The sequence below is a fragment of the Eleutherodactylus coqui genome, chromosome 3 (assembly GCF_035609145.1).
Source record: "Eleutherodactylus coqui strain aEleCoq1 chromosome 3, aEleCoq1.hap1, whole genome shotgun sequence".
Taxonomy (NCBI): domain Eukaryota; kingdom Metazoa; phylum Chordata; class Amphibia; order Anura; family Eleutherodactylidae; genus Eleutherodactylus; species Eleutherodactylus coqui.
This window is the reverse complement of record NC_089839.1, coordinates 259677502-259692927: the sequence shown is the minus strand read 5'-3', so window position 1 is coordinate 259692927 and position 15426 is coordinate 259677502. Positions and strand designations below refer to the sequence as shown.

At 42.2% G+C, this 15426-nt stretch overlaps 1 protein-coding gene across 2 annotated transcripts in view; it reads left to right on the top strand.

The window, feature by feature from the left end:
* The window catches only part of TGFBR3 (transforming growth factor beta receptor 3), a 201725-nt gene that overhangs the window by 85970 nt on the left and 100329 nt on the right, over positions 1-15426 (top strand). For both annotated transcript variants that reach the window (XM_066597344.1, XM_066597343.1), the window contains exon 4: positions 5317-5454. In XM_066597344.1, the coding sequence (XP_066453441.1) occupies positions 5317-5454 (138 nt within the window). The remainder of the gene's footprint in view (positions 1-5316; positions 5455-15426) is intronic.

Sequence of the window (15426 nt, the reverse complement as noted above, 5' to 3'; positions counted from 1 at the left end):
TGCATCTGAACAAGGAATCCAATGGTATCTCCTATTTTTTTTTCAACTGAAGCTTCCATCTTGAGATATCGCAGTCGAAGTTCTTCCCAAGATGTATGCAAATTAGTGATGGACCAGCCAAAGGGCAATCCAGCCCTGTAAGCAGTCCAGGTTCTCTCCCTATCACTTCAGCTCCAACACGTCTTCTTCTTTGCTATATGACGTCTCCAGCTCTGCCCACTGGATACATCATGCATTACACCAAACATTGCTGCACTGTACTGAAGGATCAATCCCAATCCCTCCGTGCTGTGCAGGCGCATTTGGTGGAACGCAGGATTTCTCCAATGGGCAAAGCTGGAGACCTCATTCAACGAAGAAGAGGACATGTTTGAGTTGAAGAGGCAGGGAGATAGCCCAAACAGCTTGCTGAGGTGGACGGCCCATCGGACGGTACGTTGTTAATTTTCATATGTCGTGGCAAGAACTTTGGTGGTGATATCTCAAGATGGGAGCCCGAATGTAAAAAAAATGAGGGTGCTGCTGCTTTCCTCATGCAGACACCCATGCATAGATATATTGCATTAATAGGACAAAAATAATATCGGACTTCCTTTAAAAATATATAGCTACTTGTAACAAGATTGTATTGATGAAATATGTTCCTCGGACCACCTCTGATTTCCATAATGAAAGGTTGTAAAAGAGAGTACACATTTTTGATGCAGCCCATAGGTTTGTGTTTCTGCAAATTTGACACATTTCAAGCGTTCTGCTATCGATATAGAATAGATCTCTGCTTAGACTGTTTCACATTTCCACAATATCCACAATAGAAATCATCGAGCATTTCATATCACATTCAAGTTATTACAGATGTCTTGACTCATTTACACTTAGCAACTTCAGAATTCAAAATACGTTGTTTCTGCTCTCTGAAAGGGTTAAAACTGCGGGTTTAAAGGAAGTGAGTAATATTTGGTTATTTTTTTGTAACCTTGCATGAGCAAAAAAATATTATTTTTAGCTACATAGCAATCTATTACACGTGCCCCATTTGCCTATAGGAGTTTTGGAATTGTTCATAATATTTTCTATGGGTTTTGTAGAGCATGAAAACGATTAAGAGTAAGGAAAACCGTCTGATCACTGCCAGGACTAACAGGAAAGTAACTTGATTAATTGACAATATTTCATTATGTGCACATCTTATATCACCTAAACATAGTGCGACTACATCTCTTAAGACAAGAGAAACATTACACCACTGAATGCCAATCGCCAGCGCCACACTGAAAGCCCCACAATAGCACAGCTGTCTTTTTGATGTGTTCCATCTGCTGCCTTTGCCCACGCTTGGCATGTATCGTGGAGCCACAGTTACACGCTGTCTACTGTTTGTCATGTTCCGCTAACATTTGTGAGTGTTGTATACTGGCACTTCGCAGCGTTACTTAGCATGACAAGAATTTTCAGCAGCACCTCGTGCTAATACTGTAGACTATTGCTGAAGGAGCTCCTGCTTCTGTGCTACCCCGATTATTGTTCTTTAATCATTACTGAAACACAATCTCACAGAGACAGCTTTCGTAGTGGACCTTCCGTCAATCTCACTATGGAAAACGGCAATCCATAAACACCAAGGTCCGCACAAGAACAAACTCCAACCATGCAGGTGATCATTAGACGCCAACTTCCAAACTTCAAATGTGTGCAAAGAGGATAACGGCATCGCAGAAGAGGTCCATAAAAATATTGCTGCTTTATTTAAATTGTCCCAGATACATAAAGTGCCCCGTTTCGGCAAGATTGCCTTTTTCAAGCTTGAGATACAGCCAGATCTGCTCTAGCTCAAAAGACAGGCATGAAAGCTTATACCATCTTAAAAGGACATTTTTAAATCGGGGCTACCTTTCCATCTCAGTTGGTGATCAAATCACCAGAGCCACCAGAATACCCAGAAGTCAACTGCTCCACTGCACGGAGAAGGAAGAAAACGGTCATGAGCCTCTAGTAGTGACCTAAAGTTCACAGCTAGAGGTACTAAGGATAACTGCAAAGAAGATCCATCATACCGTACACAAGGATGACCGTCTGAAAATCATATTCCCGGACCCTCCGCTTCTGTGTTACGGACAACCTCCAGATTTGCGAAACTTTATAATCCGTTGTATATTGCCATCCGAAACAAAAAAAAGGAACTTACCCCTGTAAGTTAAGGAGCTGCAAAACCTGCTCAAATGTACAGACTGCGGACAGCAGGACTATTCTCTGTCCTGCTCATTCTGTTCTGGTATTGTGTTAAGTGTAAACTAATCAATCACAATGTGTCTGTGCCATTTTGTGTATATATACATACTTCTTCGGATCTATTCCATTAATTCTGATGAAGAACTCTAAGTAGGTTTAAACGTTTGCTGCAACATCATCTCTTTGTGTTAGCCATTGAAAAGGTATCATATATACAAGATGAATTTGTGTCTCTTACTGAGAACAATCACATTATAATCCTCTTTGCACACATATGGAGAACATGGGTCATAAGCAGTCATACTACATGTACATGGCATGGTGAGGCATTGGTGTGCTATTCTTCATAGAATGTCCCTTTTGAAGAGGATTGAAGATCTGCTCTAGTTATAAGTGATAAATATTGTTAAACTGGATCCCCTCATTTTGAGATTATTTGTAGAGTTGTACATAGCTGCAAGTTTAGAAGTAGCTGCTATGAGGTCCACCTCTTATGTTAAGCTGGCCATAGACAGTCTACTACTGTAGGACACACAGTTGTACATCTAACAGCTGTGTTACCCGGCTGCCCATCCAGATGAATGTTCCTTTTACCCCCTTCCCGTTCTGTGGTGAAAATGTACAATGCACCTGGTGGGTAGTTCCCACAAATGATCATAAATTTGCTGTACAGTGATGGCATAGCCTCAGGACACAAAGGGCTGACATTCTATTGCAATGGCTGCGAGTGGTGGTAACTCCAGTCCCAGCCATTTAACGCCTTCGATGTTGTATTCAATAGCGACTGCCGCGTCTTGGGGGTGTGACAGGAGGATTGTCACCCCACTTGGCACCTCTGCAACATGATCACGGGGTGCCAATGGGTTGTCATGTTATCAGGGCCTAATAGGAAGCCCATCAGTTACACTGACAAGCATAATGCACTGCAATATAGAAGTATTGCATTATATTGTACTGGTGGACCTCACTGGTGAAGCATCCCCTATTTGAAATTGATGTGTTTTGACTTAAAGGAGATGTCCCGAGGCAGCAAGTGGGGTTATACACTTCTGTATGGCCATAATAATGCACTTTGTAATGTACATTGTGCATTAATTATGAGCCATACAGAAGTTATAAAAAGTTTTTTACTTACCTGCTCCGTTGCTGGCGTCCTCGTCTCCATGGAGCCGACTAATTTTTGGCCTCCGATGGCCAAATTAGCCGCGCTTGCGCAGTCCGGGTCTCCTGCAGTCTTCTATGGGGCTCCGTGTAGCTCCGTGTAGCTCCGCCCCGTCACGTGCCGATTCCAGCCAATCAGGAGGCTGGAATCGGCAGTGGACCGCACAGAAGAGCTGCGGTCCACGGAGGAAGAGGCCATCTTCAGCGGTGAGTAGAGAAGTCACCGGAGCGCGGGGATTAAGGTAAGCGCTCCGGTGAGCTTTCTTTACCTCCCTGCATCGGGGTTGTCTCGCGCCGAACGGGGGGGGGGTTGAAAAAAAAAAAACCCGTTTCGGCGCGGGACAACCCCTTTAAGTGCTTATACTTTATACTACAAAGGCCATTCATTGGCTGGAACAGTCTCTGGTTTAATAACATAATTGACCCCTTTCGTGATTATTTTTATGTACTGCAATGTTCAGGAGACACCTTTTAAGATGAATCAAAGTTATTTTTAAAAAATTTGGCATGAGCTACAATCAATGGTAAGGCCCAGGCAGCCCCTTGTTTAGGTTGGTAAGGCCCCAGGAAAAAAGCTTGAGAAACCGTCGTCTATAGTGGGATTAAGGATTAAAAAAAATAAATTTTAATATAAAATATTTTAAAAAGGGGGGAAAAAAACACAAAAACCTTTTTTTCCATTAAAAATGTTTTATTATCTAAAAAAAAATAAAAAATGAAAAAGAAACCTCAAAAAACCAAAGTGCACATAACTAGCCTTACCACATATATAACAGCATGTACTATAAAGCATAATTTATCCCACACAGTGAACACTGTTTAACAAAAAGAAGAGATTAAAAAGGATTCCAGAATTACTGCTTTTTTTGGGGGGGGGGGGGGGGGGCGGGCCTTGCCACCAAAATGAAAATACTACTTGAGGGAATTCAAAATCCAACTGAACATTTAATGGGTCTTGGGAATTCAGAGAACTCTGTATCAGGCATATAAGCCAATTATTTCTTTGATGAAGCCTCCCACCCCCCTTCCGGACAGTGGGAGATTGTGTAGAGATGAGAGAGGTTGTATCTGTGAAAAGGGGAATATATCAAAACAGAGTTTGTTTAGGTTTGAGGAAATTTGGGTATGATGGAGAGATATAAGTGGATAGGTACCTCCTCTCCGATCCCCGCTGGTGCTTACTTCCAGCAGGGGAGTAATGCCAACCCAACACTGGGTCACGTGAGCTCTGCAGCCTTCACTGGCTGAAGGTAGACGGTGACTGGCTGCAGTGGTCTCATGGCCCTTTTGTCAGGGGCGTCCGTGTCTGCTCCCGACACCTGGTAGTGAAGACCAGCAGGAACCGGAGAGCCAGCGAGACACCAGCAGCTGGGGAACATGTAATCTGTTATTTTATTACTGCAAGCTGAGCCAGTCTTTACAGAACACTATGTCACCGCATAACCCCTTTTTATTTTGGGTTTATTGCGCCTATGTTCGGGAATACGTTGTTAGAAAGCATTTTCTATGCAAAAAATCACAGTCTTCAGTGGTCTACTGTAACATATACATAGCCTTGTGTGGCGCAGAGTAGAGCAGAAATGCCTTTGCTCACAACCTGAAGGTTGCGGGTTCAATCCCCACATAGTGCAGGTAACCGGTTGACTCGGCCTTCCATCCTTCCGAGTTCGGTAAAATGAGTACCCAGCTTGGTGGGGATGTAATAAATAAAAATGGTTTATGGAATAAGCTAGCACAAATAACAATATGTTGCTCATTTGAGGTACTGTTAATCTGGCAGGTTTTCGTTTTGGAATAGATTACCTCTTTTCATCTCCTTTATGTTATGTTTCCATGTCCATTACTTATTTATACACTATGAGCAGTACTAGTATGTGCAGTTCTTCATAATGAATGTCCTAATCTGGTTTTGTTGTTTATTTACAGGTCACTTTGCATTTGACCCCAATCTCAACAGTCTTGGTTCATAATAAAACTCTGCTGTTCATTTTGAACTCCCCGAAGCCTGTGACGTGGAAGCTCAAGACTGATAGACTGGAAGCAGGCATTCGAAGATTCTTCTTTGTGAGTATATATGGTTGCGAAATTAGCTGATGGTTGCGAAATTAGCAGAGTTACTGTCACATATGGAATAAATATGTTAGGTTATTTTGACGTGTCATTGTAGCAGCATATAGTCTTGGCTTACAGGCACCCGTTTTATTAAGAAACCTACATACACTGGATTTTAGGAAGGATCATGAGGATCATTACAGCAACATTCTTGATATAATTAAAGTGCCTTTATTAAAGGATGCACATCTTTGCTTAAGACTGCAACATCTTCCTTCACTAACGCACAGCTGCATTAATAGTAATCTGGTTAGTCAGACAATAAAGGGCGAGGCTCTTATAAGTTTGTTTGGGGAGATCATGTACTGTATTTCACATCATTCTGTAATGCTGCATTCTTAACGTCAACTTCCAGGATGACTTTTATTACTTCCAGCAGTTCTACGCTGATCCTTTGTCTTAATAGATTTAAAAAAGAGGCCACATGCTGCATTGCTTTGCTACGACTTTCAGAAAATTGTGGCAAAGCCATTGTGGTTTGGCAAAAACGCAGCTTTTTGGCAGTCGTTTTTCAGAAAATCGTTGGAAAAAACTCGATGGACCTGTGTGTGTCGACTTCGCCTTAGTTTGGTTTTGGTTTGTAACCATTGTATCCTTGATTTATTGGAAATCCAATCTCCATGCGCTGACTTCCTAGTGAGTTTTCGATGTGCCACAAAAGCTGTCTGGTTGACAAGCAGCATCAGTTCACCTTCATCTTGTGTTTTACTTTGATCTTTGATGAAGGAGGGATTGAAAAGCTAGGACGCTGGCGCAACCTGTTGTTGGCTGTTAGGCCAGATAAATTTTGCAGTCAGTGGTGTTTAAAAAAAAAAAAAAACAATGATACTTTTATGTAAATAAGCAAATGTAACTGGTTTCGAGGTTCGCAGACCTCTTCATCAGGCGGATGGGTGAACATGAAGCATTGTATATAGTATCTTGGTCCCAGCAGCTGAGCAATAAAGACCAACTGGTCAGCTAAGAAATCCTAGCATCCCGGAGCATAGGCAGAGGTTTTTACACTCCCAGCAGCTGAGTAATAAAGACCAACCGGTCAGCTAAGACATCTTAGTATCCCGGAGCATAGGTAGAGGTTTTTACACTCCATCGACTGTAATATTTATCTAAGCTGACAACCAACAACGGGTTGCACCAGAGTTCTAGCTTCCAAATCCCTCCATCATCACGTATACATATGCAAATTCGACCTCTGGTTGACCAGCGTGATAGGCCGGCAGCACCTCACACAAGTCGTGATCACACCTTTCAAAAATCCAGCACGCCAGTACACCGCCCGTATCTGGTTTCCTCTTCTGGGAAGCTCTGCCTTTTTTTTTTCTTTTCTTCTCCTATCTCAAGCCTTACTTGTAACCTTGACATGGGGAACTGGTTTTGCTTCATTGTCGAATAAGAAATGTGTAAAAGAATATCTAAAATGACCCATGCGTGTGCTTTGTATGTAGTGAGAGGAAAAAATCCACTGACAGACACCTCTTGCAACAGCTTGTCTCGTGAGAACAAAAGGAATAGGATTTTAAATCCAGCTACCCGAAACTTATTCCACTACATCTTCCATTGGGGCAAGTCGCAGGCCACCATACACATCACATGATCAGCTGATCTCACTGAGATCTGGGGTTCAGTCAATTTAATTCTAATGTATATGACCACCTTAGGCTCTGTTCACATTTGCATTAGAGGCTCCATTTAGAGCCTGGGGTCACAAATTCTGTCAGGTGTGACATCACACATCCCATTGTATGCAGTGATGTTCTTCCTGTAAAAATGACAGATATGACAACAGAACCATATTGGAGCTCAAGTCATTGGAATCCATACTGCACTATTGCTATGTGTTGTCTGATGCATCTAGTGGGAGTTGTTGCTTTCGTTATAAGCACAAACCATATTGGAGATGTGAACAGAACCATAGAGAGATGGTTATGTACATTTTCAACTGCTTTCCCTGATATGGGCCAAAGTAATCAACCTGGGTTCTTTGGATGTATTTGGCACAATTTTCTTTACTGCAAACCTTATGCTTATCTTTCAGACCTCAAACTAGTACCACCTGGTGGCACAACATGATTGTATTCTCCAAAAGTAATGCATTTCCCCATATAATGTCAACGGTGGTGATATGATGACATAGGATTCAGGATACGATGCAGCTGATGGAGTTAGCAAAGTGTACACTGTTTTTTGAAAAACAGAAAAAAGTTGAAATGATCAATGATAAGATAACAATAATGATTTAGCAGTCTGACTTTTACCTTTTGAGTAACTCTGCCCCAACTACTCCTAGTAATACCTTGAGAGCAATTCTTATTACCAGCAATTTCTTATTAACATTAGTAACAACATTTGTCTAATATCAGTGCCGTTTCACAAAATGTCAGATTACAGAGTATATGGCACAGTGCACAGCTCCTCTTAGGGGTTAATACCCTAATGCAGTCTCTTAGAAAAGCTGGTTCTCGTATACACTCATAATGTCCCTTTAATTTACACAATCCTTGAACTCTAGTCTCGGAAACTTAGCAACACTTTAGTGTCCTTAATATATGCCCTATCTACTGTAGCAAGCCTGCTGCCTAACAAGAATGTAACCCTTTATTTTGTGTAGACCTAGCACTTTTTTTGAGGCCTGCCTCACTTACAGTTCCATGGGGCAAGAATCATGCTCTTGCGACTCTAGCTTGTCGGCACTCTACTTCACTGTACTTGCTTTTTATGTCAGTACAGCTGCTCCCTCCAGATTAGGGCAGCAGAGAAGATGTTCTCTCCCTTTTGGCACAGAAGGGCTCTCACCCCTACTCTGGCATAGGCTCCCTCTGTGCCATTCCACTGCACCACCTTCTCAGTAGCAGCCTCTTCTTCTCCTCTGTACAGCGCTGGTCCTGCTGCTCTTTCCAGCTCACATATAACTCGCTATACAGCTCAAATCATTCCTTTTTATATCAGGGCATCCTCCTTCTAGAAAGTTCCCAATTAGCAGGCTCAACTCTGCTGTGCCAAAATTTGGTAAACATTTTTGTACACATGATAATCTGGTGCAATTTATGGCACATCTTCGGTCCAGCACAATGGCAACATTTTAACCCACCAGGGTAGCCCTTACATTAGCAAGCATGATTATTCCCAAGATGTTTTGTCCCACCATGATATGATTTTAGGATTAATTGCAGGCCTAGTAATTACTACTCACTCCTCTAGTTATTGCTGCTCATGATGAAAGGGGCAACCGTCTTTATAGTGCATGACCACTGAATGTGAATGCTGTTCTTTTGACATTACTGACCATAAATGAGATTCAGTTTAATGTATTCACTGTATTATTTATTGTAACACTTCCTAAAACAATTGATATGACTTCCCCCTGTCCCTGGAAGATTGGTTACTATTGTACGAGTCAACCTGAGTAGTATGTCGCCCTTCATTAGAGAACATAGGATTAGCAAACAAGGTCTTGGGCTTTCAGAAACGCAAAGCTTTTTAATTAGGAGTTCAAGGTAAAGGATATTTCATTATGTACATGCTGGCAGCTGAGTGAAGGGTTTAATTAAATATCCATCGTAACTCCCTGGTGATGATAACTTGGAGTGCATTGGTCAAAGTAATGCGCATTTCACTCATAAACCTGTCAATGCATTTAGAACCTTTAAACAAGGCTATTTTATTAAAAAATGGTAGGGTTTCATTCCTGCAGCTCATGTCGGGTTTCAGCCATTTGACATTATCTTGCTCTTACTAACCTTGACATATCTTTCAATCAACGCGCATGTAATGCAATCCACAGAGAAGTATGTTCCGATGAGATTAATACATTATTACAGCTAGTTTTAGGAGTGGGTGCAGGGATTATCATTATCTGTTATTGTCAACCTTTTATATTCGGAATCCACAGGTACAGATTTTCCTTTTAATATGAATAACCTTTTCCAGCATTGCAAAAAGTATTTAATTAGCTTAATTTATGTTTCACCATATGGATACTTTAGAATAATCTATTTGTTTCCTAAAAAAAAAAAAAAAAATATATATATATAGCGCGTTGTTACAATGCTACAAATCGCATGTATGTGAAGCCCATGCTTTCCTATGGGCTAATTCACATGTGTGATATTTTGTAGCATGCGACATCCCTACACAAAGACCTCAATATGCACGTGACTCATGTGGTTTTGCAGCCCATGTTTCCCTATGGAGCCTTCATCTCTGTTGCATTGCACGAAAACACGATTTTCGTGCGGTGCGATGCAACTTTGACAGTAGGAAACCCTACTGTCAAAGCCATAACCTAAGCCCCAACTGCAGGAAAAAAAAAAAGTATACATCACCTTAGAAGCGCTGTCATCTCCGGCTCATCTTCTCCCCAGTCCCCAACACTATTCTCCTTTATTTCTTCTGGCCGGGGATTGAAAAATCCCCGCCTACTGAAAGCACTGCCTCTGATTGGCTGAAGCTTAGCCAACCACAACCAACGCTCGATGAACCAATCACAGCCATTCACGTGCTGGCTCTGCTTGTCTAAGCGTCAGCCAATCGCAGCCAGCGCTTCTAGGCCAGTAGAGATGAAAAACAGTGTCAGAGACCGGGAAGAAGATGCAGCGAAGCTCCGGACAGCGCTTCTAAGGTGATGTATACTTTTTATTTTTTTTTTCTGCAGCTAGGGCTTATTTTCATAGTAGGGCGTATATTTCAATTATATTTGCAGCACCACATACAACTTTGTGGCGCTACAAAATCACGGCATCACAGAGAGATATCGCACGGACCAGCGATTCGATATTGCTGTGATTTTTCTCGAGGCAATGCCGCGTCGCATGTGTGAACAAGGCCTTATGGACAGATTATCGAATTTATTGGTTATCACCTTCATGGAGAGTACAGTTTAATTTTCTATACCCAAACTAATTCGCAACCAGTCTTTTATGTACTTTATGGTGGGAAACATAAGCATGTACAACCCCCCCCCCCCCCCACACACACACACACAAACAAATGCAAAAAGTAGAAAACGCAAACTAAAAACTGATTTTCCTGTGTACCTCCATTTAGTTGCTGATGGTTCTCGAAATTTTACTTGCAGATTCCTGTGGTATTGTAAAAGAATAGGATTTTGAAGTCGAGACATTGAGCTCCACCCTCGCTCCCAAGTGAATTGGAATAAAGTGTAGTGTAGGGAACTTGGCCATCCCGGGCCGGTCTGCTCATTGTGGCTTGGGTTTCTAATATGAGTTAATAAGGTTGACATTATGGTATGAATTATGTCGTCTGCAGGCCACATGCAGATGATCTACAAGGCACGCAGTGACTGGAAATAGGCAGTACATACTGTAGGCTGAGCTCCAAGACACAATGGAGCATGGAGCTTATTTGGAAGGTTTTTGTTTTGTTTTTTGAACGCTGTCTGAACTGCAGAAGGTTATCGTCGTTTCTGGTGATTGTTCATCAGAACATTAAACTTTACTCCTAGAGAGTTTTTTGAGTTGTACAGATAACCTCAAGATGTGGGAAAAATTCAGGAACAGCATTTACACTATCAACTACTTTCTACTCTTCATCAATAAGGCTACTTTCACACTGTATTTGCAGTGCGGTTTTGTGATATGCGCAGGGAAAGCATCGTGCATAGACGTTAGATGCTTCTATAGGCCCCCGTTTATCCAGTGGAGGTTAAATAAGTATCTTGTTTGGTCTCATCAGCTAGGTATACATAAGGATATCCTTTTTTCTGGTCTACAAAGTAATGAATTCACCATTCCGTAGAGAGGCTTGTCATTGAAAAGGTATACATGGTATACTTTTTTTTAGTGTAGGAGCAATTGTTGCCACTGTATTCCCGTGTCCATCGTTATGTAGGTTTGAATTTCATCAAGGACTCTCAACTTCTCATGATGCCATGAAAATTGCATACTGTATATGTTAAACGTTTGCTTGTCAACATAGAAGCCTAGGGGTAACAGAATGTCTGATGGATGTCATCTGTTGGTGTCAGCCATCACAGGCATCTACTATACTTTAAAGCAACCCAACCGAAAGACCCATTTAGACCCAACGATTATAGCTAGAGATGAGCGAACGTGTTCTTAACGAACACTTACGCACCCGGACACCGGCTTTACCGAGGACCTCAGTGTCCGCGCGTAAAGATTCGGGGGGCGCCGGGGGGCGGGGAGAGGCGCGGCGGCGCGGGCGGCAGCAGCGGGGAACAGGGGGGAGCCCTGTCTCTCTCCCTCTCCCCCCCACTCCCCGCCGCACCCCCCCGCGCTGCCACGGCGACCCCCGAACTTTTTTCGCCCGAGCACGGAATTGCTCGCAAAGTTCGGTGTTCGGGCGAAAAGGGGCGGAGCCGAACACGTTCGCTCATCTTTAATTATAGCTCAAAATTCGCTCAAAGCCATCTTTTGAGTGATAAACCTTTCGTCAAAATGCACTGACATCATGCAGTTTTCTGCACGATTCGTTCCTCCCTCAATTCTAGTTGTCTAGAATTACAGTCGGCAGCGCTGATAAGATTCTTTCAGCTCCTGTCCCACTGGTAGTTCACAGCAGGACACAAGTTGTAAGCATGCAGAACAATGCAGCTGTTTTCTTATGCAAAACAGCTGTATTGTTCTTGTAGTGATTGTGGCAGTGTCCCACTCTGCCTACATAGCTCTTTAGTAGCTAATTAGCTACTATAGTCTATGCAAACTGTCATTTGAGTGATGTTTGAGCGATCATCTTTCAGTGTAAATGGGGTTTTAATCTTTTTGTTTCTCTGGACAACTTATCCAGAAATTACAGACAGCCAACGTTTTTCACAGACAGATTGGAAAACCATACTTAATCATAAAGATCATGAGTGATACATGACTGTAGGTGTAATACTAATAGGAACTCTCTGCCAGCATGAGCTATAAAATGATAATTACATTAAGAATAACCAGCTCAAATACCACCAGCCTCAAAAAAAAAATCACAAACACATATATATATTTTCACAGACCCTGAAAAAATGTGCAATATTTTTACAGACTGTCCAGGAATTTCAGGCAACCCTACCATCCAGTTTTGAGACAAAATTGTATACCAGTACCAAAGAGGGAGAGAGGTACATTAGTTGCAGTTGTTCTTCTCTGCCATTCCTCCAGTCTGTCGTTTTCAGGTCCTTTTTTCAGTTGTTCAAGATGGCCAGTACAATCTTCAGACTTCCAAATCCTGACAGTGTGTTGGTAATGTTAGACTATCAATGGAAATGGGAAGTTGAAACAATACCTCTGAAGTGCCACCTATTGGAAGGCAGCATTCCTGCAAGTCAATGTTAGACTTTTTAGACAAGCTTTATAACAATGACCAGGAATTGTAAGCCAAAGTCAGCGTCTAGTAGGTTTCTGGCTTGGCTAGTAAGAGGCCTATAGCCATGGGTCAGGAGGGGTATCGTTTCTACTTAAGGAGAGCACCTAGAAGTTGTGTGAGGAGACTTATAAGGTCATCCATGCTCCTCTGGGAAATATGCAAATGGAAAGATTCACTGATGTGCTATATCTGTTTTCTGATTGGCCACAGATGGTCACATGATCAGCATTGGTGAATCAGAGAACAGTGCACAGTGTGTAGTAGGTAGTTAGAAAATTTCTGCAGCAATCTTGAACAGTCAAAAATGGGGCCAGGAAACAGCAGATCAGAGGGGCAGAGGAGAAGAATAGCTGCAGGTAATATACCACCCTCCCCCCTCCTGTCTCAGGACAGGAATTTGTCCCAAAACTTTAAATGATGCCTACATGCTTACTATGGTGCATACGCTTATGTGAATGAACCCTTAGGGTGGTTCACACGGGTGAGAAAATCACACGATTTTCGCCTGATGCGTGAGTCAGTAAAAAAGCAATTATGAAACCAATGATTTAAAGGGGTTGTCCCGCGCCGAAACGGGTTTTTTTTTTTTTTAACCCCCCCCCCGTTCGGCGCGAGACAACCCCGATGCAGGGAGGTAAAGAAAGCTCACCGGAGCGCTTACCTGAATCCCCGCGCTCCGGTGACTTCTCTACTCACCGCTGAAGATGGCCTCTTCCTCCGTGGACCGCAGCTCTTCTGTGCGGTCCATTGCCGATTCCAGCCTCCTGATTGGCTGGAATCGGCACGTGACGGGGCGGAGCTACACGGAGCTACACGGAGCCCCATAGAAGACTGCAGAAGACCCGGACTGCGCAAGCGCGGCTAATTTGGCCATCGGAGGGCGAAAATTAGTCGGCACCATGGAGACGAGGACGCCAGCAACGGAACAGGTAAGTATAAAACTTTTTATAACTTCTGCATGGCTCATAATTAATGCACAATGTACATTACAAAGTGCATTATTATGGCCATGCAGAAGTGTACAGACCCACTTGCTGCCTCGGGACAACCCCTTTAAGATGGTTTCCTTCCCATCTGCAATGTGCTTTTTTTTTTCATAATCTCCCATGTTACCCGTGGAGCCTCCTTTTTAGCGCATCGCAATACAAGTTTGCGGTTTTTAGCATTAGAAAGTCCCATTGAGTTTCGCATTAAAAACCGCTAAATTTTCTTGCGCGATTTTTAACGCGGGCGCTAGTGATGCGATGCGAGATTATTCTAACAAAAAACATTGCTAATGCTCAAAAATCGCAGTTTTGCTGCGATTTTCTCACGTCAAAATCGCAATTGTTCGTGTGAAACTAGCCTCATAGTTGTGTATGCCACCATTGATAGTTTGTGGCCTTTTACGAATGATTCCTATAAAGTTTGTAGGATTTATGTAACAAAAATGATGTCATAATAGCGATGGCATAAAGTGTTGCTTCATGCTCCTCCAATCCAGATCCTCAATCATACAGGATTTTTCACCCCAGTGCAGATGATACTAATTAGCTTTCCATTTTGTTCTCTCACAGAAATATTTCACAACCAGATTGCAAAGTTTCCGTTTAGTAAATTGTAATCAAACTTAAAAAAAAAAACCTGAATAAGATTAAATCGTCCCTTGCGCACTTTTTTTTTTTTCTTCTCGGCACACGATAAAACAATGACCAGTGCAGTAAATAAATACACAATCATGTTAGAAAATAAACATCAGGCATCTGCTTCTTCACATCCGTACGCTTGCGGCAGTAACAGCTATATAACTACTAATTTGCATCTGGTTTAAAGTTGCTTTCTTTTTTTACAATTCGCATTTCTTAATTCCAAGATGCACAACTGAATTGGGAATCTGTGGCTAAACACAAGCTGAGTTCTAGAATGTGGAGTTAGAATGAGCCATGTACACCTCATCATCCAATTTCATACAGGCCCAGAACGAGACTAGGTGAGGTAGGTAGCTGCCTATGGTGTCCTTGAAGGGGAGCAACAATTTATGGATTAAAGAAAAATCCCCCAAACCGCTGTTGTGGGTGGGGCTATCGCAAAGCAGATTTAGGATACAATGTAGCAGAAGCAGCTACAAAAATATACAATGTTTATTTTAGTAACAGAATGATACTAATGAACAGTGGGATAATAACAAGTAATCAACTTAACCTTTACCGTAGATCTTATGTTAACTACGGCTAACTAAATCCTGGCATTAGTAGTACTTTAAGAACAATGAGAAAAAATATCACTTTGTACTTAATATGAGATAATATCACCACCGACAAGACTGTATCAAAAATGCTGTAAGCAGAACAGTTCAATTGATTAAATATATAAGCCATAAAATGTAATATACAGTTCGTCTCTCAAGGATCAGCACTTCACTTCCCAAGACACAGCGAATCTGTAGTATAGTTTAGATAAAACTCTGGTGTAGAATTAGATAGTTCTGTAATAAGACGTTCCAGAGACATTGACACCAAAGTACCCAGGATTTGTACCAGGTGTTCTAACGACCACTAATGTCACTGGTCCTAATTGCAGCAGCTCCGCTGGCTAACTGCTTCCCAGCGGTCTGCACAC